Here is a 5,574-nt window from a genome sequence, read left to right on the forward strand (position 1 = left end):
ATAAATCTAAATGAACAACCACACGTATTTATTAGAAGAAAATATTGACTACAAAATACTTATGTTATATATCTTTAAGAGACTTAATAACGATGTTAAAAGAAAAATTTACGATATTTTAGTTACTTTTGAAATAATATATGTAATGGAACAAGCATTTACAGAACTAATTGTATCACATGAAATAGATATATTAGATCTATATGAACTAGATTTATATTCAGACTAATGATCACATATCAAGTTAATAAAATCTTTTTATAAATGAAACATAACACTTTTCATTATATAAGATTCTATAATACCCAGAAATGGAAACTTCTTAAAAACCTCAGTAACATAAATAGAAAAATAGATTGTGTTAAATACAATATTAAAACCTGCAAAGATATTATTAGATATAATAAATTACGTAATAAAGCTTTATTAACTATAGAAAATGAAATTGAATTTTATGAAGATAAACTTGAAAGTTATCAACACAGAAAAGAAATAACACTGAGAAATATAGAAACCATGGATATATGTATCAACAGGTATACATCTCAGTATTAATATGAACAAATCAAAAATTGATAGTTACAAATATTTTAAGTACTGGTTAGAAATTCTAAAACATATAAATATGTCAAAAATAATATTAGAAAAAAATATAGAAGAATATCAAAAAACTAAAGATATTAAATACTTAGAATACACACTTGAAAATATAAAAGAAATTTCAAGGTTAATTTCGCTAGCTACAGATAATCATGAAAAATCCTGTACTTTCCGAGTTATCCACCATTTTACTTGTGTATTATCTGTTCTTACTATAAATTTGTTATAAACAATATATGGCTCAAATGCTAACAAACATTTATATAATCCAAATAGTTCTTTCCTATTTATTTCCCATTTTAATTGTGGTTCCGTGTATGATCCGGAATAATATCTACAATGGTGTTCAATTTTTTCATTATCATATTTATATTTTAGAACTCCTCCGTAGCTGTGATCACTAGAATCAGTTTCTACAATATATGTAAATTGTTTCTTTTCATCTGGAAAATATAGTTTTGGTAATTTTTTACACATATTTTTTATCTTCTGTATATGTATTTTATCTTTTTCGTCAAAATGATATTCTATGTCCTTTTTTAATTTTTTCTGTAATGGTTTTAAGTTTTCTGCTAATTTAGGAATATATTCTCTTACTTGGTTAACCAATCCTAAAAATGATTGTAACTTCTTTTTTGTATCAAGTGTTTCATTCAAGTTAATTATTTTTTGTACTACATGGGTTTGCATTTTTATTCCGTTTTTATCTATTTGTATACCTAAAAATTCTATTTGATTTTTCATTACTTCTGCTTTCTTTTTACTTAAACTTATTCCTGATATTTCTACAATGTGTATGAATTTTTCTAGTAGTTTTATATGTTCGTTCTCTGTTCTAGAATATAGCAATATATCATCTATATATATTATACAATTTTCTAATTGGTTGAAGTAATTATCCATAAAATGTTGATACCTACCTGGTGCATTTTTATATCCAAAAGGTAATACGTTCCATTCGTAAAATCCTTGTGGTACTGTGAATGTTGTTAACTTTTTAGATTCATCTTCTAGTTTTAAATGGTAAAATCCTGATTTACAGTCAAATTTACTAAAATAGTTATATCCTTGTATTTGTCTAATTTTTAGTATTTTATTTGGTATCGGATAATTATATGTTTTTGTTTTTGCATTTAAGTTTCTATAATCTATAACCATACGGCTTTTTCCTCTTTTTTGTTCACTATGCTTATTTACTATAAATGTTGGGCTAGTATGTTTACTATTACTTTCTTGTATGTAGTTATTATCTAATAATTCTTTTATATGCATTTTAAATTCTGTTAAATCATTAAAATTGTATTTTAAAGGTTTTTGTGTTATTATGCTATTTTCATCTATTAGTTCAATCTTTATTTTTGTTTGATGTTTTTCCCATCCTTGGAGTGGATTATCATTATATAGTAATTCTAGTTTATCTTGTAGTGGTTTTATCTTATTTATTGAGAAAATGATTATCTCTATATTATGGTTACTTTGTATTACATTTTCTAATTTTTGGGTAATCTTTTCACTTCCTTTAATCCAGGGTGTTGTTTTTCTTACTTTATTATTTACTCTTTTTGCTCCTAATTTTTGTTTACACGGGGTAGTAAACCACCAATGTGTTTTTGTTATAATATGTGGGTATAATTTATCTAAAAATGGCATTCCTAATAATATATCTTTATTTGTGAATTCGTAACTATATATTTCTTCTATGGTTAATATTTTATCCCATATTTGTATTTTTATATTTCTTGCTTTATATGTTATCATACTACCTTCATTATTAAATCCTGTTACTACTATGGGGTTTTTTAGCTTTTCCCATTTACTTTCTGGTAAACAATTATGTCTACACATATTAGCTTCTGCTCCTGTATCCACCATAGGTGTATAATATCTATTATAATATCCTTCTACTATTATTTTGGAAAGTATGTATATCTTTGGCATTATATCAAAGTTCTTTTTATTATTATTTTCTTATTTTCATAACTTATTGTTAATTGCCTATCTTCTAATTTATATGGTTTGACTTTTTCTAACCATTTTATCCCTAGTGTAATATTTTTATCTCCTTGATATATTTTAAAATTTATTAATATTGGTATTCCTCCAATAATTAATTCTTTTTCAGTTGTTTCTTCGTTTTTTCTTAACGCTTTTGGTAGTTCTGAATTTTGTTGTTCTATTGTTACTATCTCTTGTTCTGGTATTAGTTCTCTTATAACATAATTCTCTTCCTGCCCTGTATTTATTAGTATTAAATATTTTCTTTGGTCCATTATTCCTGTTATATAATAATGATGTGGGTTTATTTCTTCTATTTTTTGTTCTATTAATTTTTGTGGAGTGGTATAATTTATTCTTTTTGATGTACTTCTTGATGATGTTTCTGGCATTTCATTATTTATTCGTTTTGATGTGCTTAATCTTTCTTTTACTATTTCTAAATCTTCATCCATGTCTATTTCTGTATAACTGTAATCATTGTTGTCTATAACTGATACTATTCTTTCGAATGGATTTTCTATTTTTATTTTATTTATTTTATTTTTAGCTGTTATCTTATGTTTTGTTGTTAAGACATATAGATTTTTACATCTTGCTGTGAATATTTTACTTCCTGGTGCTAATTCTATTCCAGACATTTTCCAGTATAATACTAATGATTTATCTATATTTTTATCATCTACTGCTACTGAATAGTTAGCACTTACTATAAATTTAAATTTTTGGTATATTAAGTTACCTCTTACAGCACTTATTATACTCTTTTCTATAGGTTGTACAATCCTATCATCTGCCAAGTATATTTCTATAGGGGTATCTATTCCTTCCCTAAAACATGCTTTTATTAGGATCTCTGTTCCTCCTAAGTGTACATATTTTATTGGATTTTTTGCTTTTATATCTTGTATTTCTTTATTTAGTAGTCTTTTATTTAAAATTGGTATTTGTGCTTTATCTTTGATGTATTTACAATCTATTATATGTTCTCTTTGGCTTACTACATAGTATTCTTCTTTTTGTCTTTTACATACTCCACTATATCTTTCTTCATTCTCCTCTATTGATGGGTTTTCAATCTCTTTGCCTTATATTTTGATGATCTAACAAACTTACTGTCATGAACCAGATAGGGAACCTAACACACTTGATAGACATTGCAAATGAATGGATTTCAGCCAGTACTCCAGCTAATGTGAACTGCTGCAAGTGTAGAAAATAGAGAAACAAGACAAAGACCTAATTTCTTGTGTTTCCCTGACAGCACTCCGAAAGTCAACTGTGCATAGCTAGAAAGTGACTGCCAAAACAATAGTGCACACAGTGCAGCAGTTTTGCAGTCTCTTGTCCTTTGACGAACCAAGTGCTTGCATCATTCAAGTGATGTCATCAAAGGTGTATTAACAATAGCATTATAACAAAACATCACTGGAACACATGAGAATTCACTTCAAGCATTCAAGCCTTCTGCAAACAGTGAACTTAATTCTCAAGAGCCTGAAGAACAAAGTTACACGCTACTACGGACCAATTCCTAAATCTAGTATTTTGTTGTCCTTAGTTGAGTTGTAACTTTGTTATTGTTCTTATTGTAATTCCTAAATTTGTTAGCTAGAAACGTTACTTAGGAACCCCTTTGTAAAACCATAAACCCTTTGAGTCTATGTCGTGACTAGAGTTAGTCATGAGTTGAAGTCTTTGTAATAGGTTTATTGCAAAGTGACTTGTAAAAGGTGTATTACGAGTTAGTGAGGGATTAAGAGTTTAATTCCTAGATTACATAGGTTGTAATCTAAAAGTTTCTCATAGTGAAGTTGAAATCCTACCAATGTAGGTCATGGTTTTTTTTATCCCCTTGAGCATGGTTTTTCCAGGTAAAACTCCTTGTCTTATTTACTTACCGTTGTATTAGTATTCTCAATGGAAACTCATAGTGGACCTGGTACTCTATAGTTTGGTGGACTCATATAAACTATCAATTGGTATCAGAGCAGGTTCCTCCTATTAGGCTAACACCTAGGAAGGATCCGTATGGCTACTCCATCAAATTTTCAAGAAGGTCAGTCTACGTACAAACCACCCAGGTTCAATGGGAAATACTATGGGTAGTGGAAGACAAGAAAGCATGATTTTATCATGGCTGAAGATTTTGAGTAGTAGAATGTCATATATGATGGTCCTTACATGCCAACAAAGGCAGTTGGAGACCTTCCATTGATAATGCCAAAAACCAGAAAAGAATACACTGACGTAGACAGGAAAGTTGTGGTGAAAAATTTTTGTGCCAAGAAAATTTGGGTGTGTGGAATAGGACCTGATGAATACAATAGAATCTCTGCTTGTGAGACTGCCAAGAAGATATGGGAAGCTCTACAAACAATACATGAGGGAATAACTCAAATAAAGCAATCTAAGATTGATATGCTCACCACCGAGTATGAACTCTTTAGGATGAAGGACGATGAATCTATTCAAGATATGCACACAAGATTCACCGCTATCATAAATGAGTTACACTCACTTGGTGAAATCATTCCTAGGAACAAGCTAGTGAGGAGAATTCTCAGTATCCTGCCCAGTTCTTGGGAAAGCAAGGTGAATGTTATTACTGAAGCAAAGGACCTGTAAGAGTTGACCATAGACGAGCTGGTTGGAAATCTGAAGACGTACAAGATGAAGAGAAATATAGATAGTGAAAGAAGAGAACCAAAGAAAGAAAAGAACATGGTACTTGTATGCGGCAAAATCAGAGGACTTAATTTCTTGCTATCAAGTCATTTCGTAAGAATGACTTGAATCCCTGGGGACGTGGAGCCACGACCGAGTCCCCTCCCTCAGGGCTTGTCGAGGCCCGACTCGTAGAAGGCAGAGGTCGAGGCCCGACTCGTAGAAGCCAGAACAAAAGGGGAAGCTCCCAAGGTGCACAGATAAGTCTGATAGAGTTGGTGTATCCAAAACCTACGCTAAAGCATCGCGTCT

The 5,574-nt window shown here is 29.8% G+C and overlaps 1 protein-coding gene across 1 annotated transcript; it reads left to right on the forward strand.

Moving 5' to 3' along the window:
• The first annotated feature begins 4,779 nt into the window (after positions 1-4,779).
• Positions 4,780-5,223, forward strand: LOC138887579 (uncharacterized). Its single transcript, XM_070169343.1, has one exon. It carries the CDS (start codon positions 4,780-4,782, stop codon positions 5,221-5,223), a length of 444 nt encoding a protein of 147 aa, XP_070025444.1.
• Positions 5,224-5,574: the final 351 nt, after the last annotated feature.

This window comes from Nicotiana sylvestris, chromosome 3, assembly GCF_000393655.2.
Source record: "Nicotiana sylvestris chromosome 3, ASM39365v2, whole genome shotgun sequence".
Classification (NCBI taxonomy): Eukaryota; Viridiplantae; Streptophyta; class Magnoliopsida; order Solanales; family Solanaceae; genus Nicotiana; species Nicotiana sylvestris.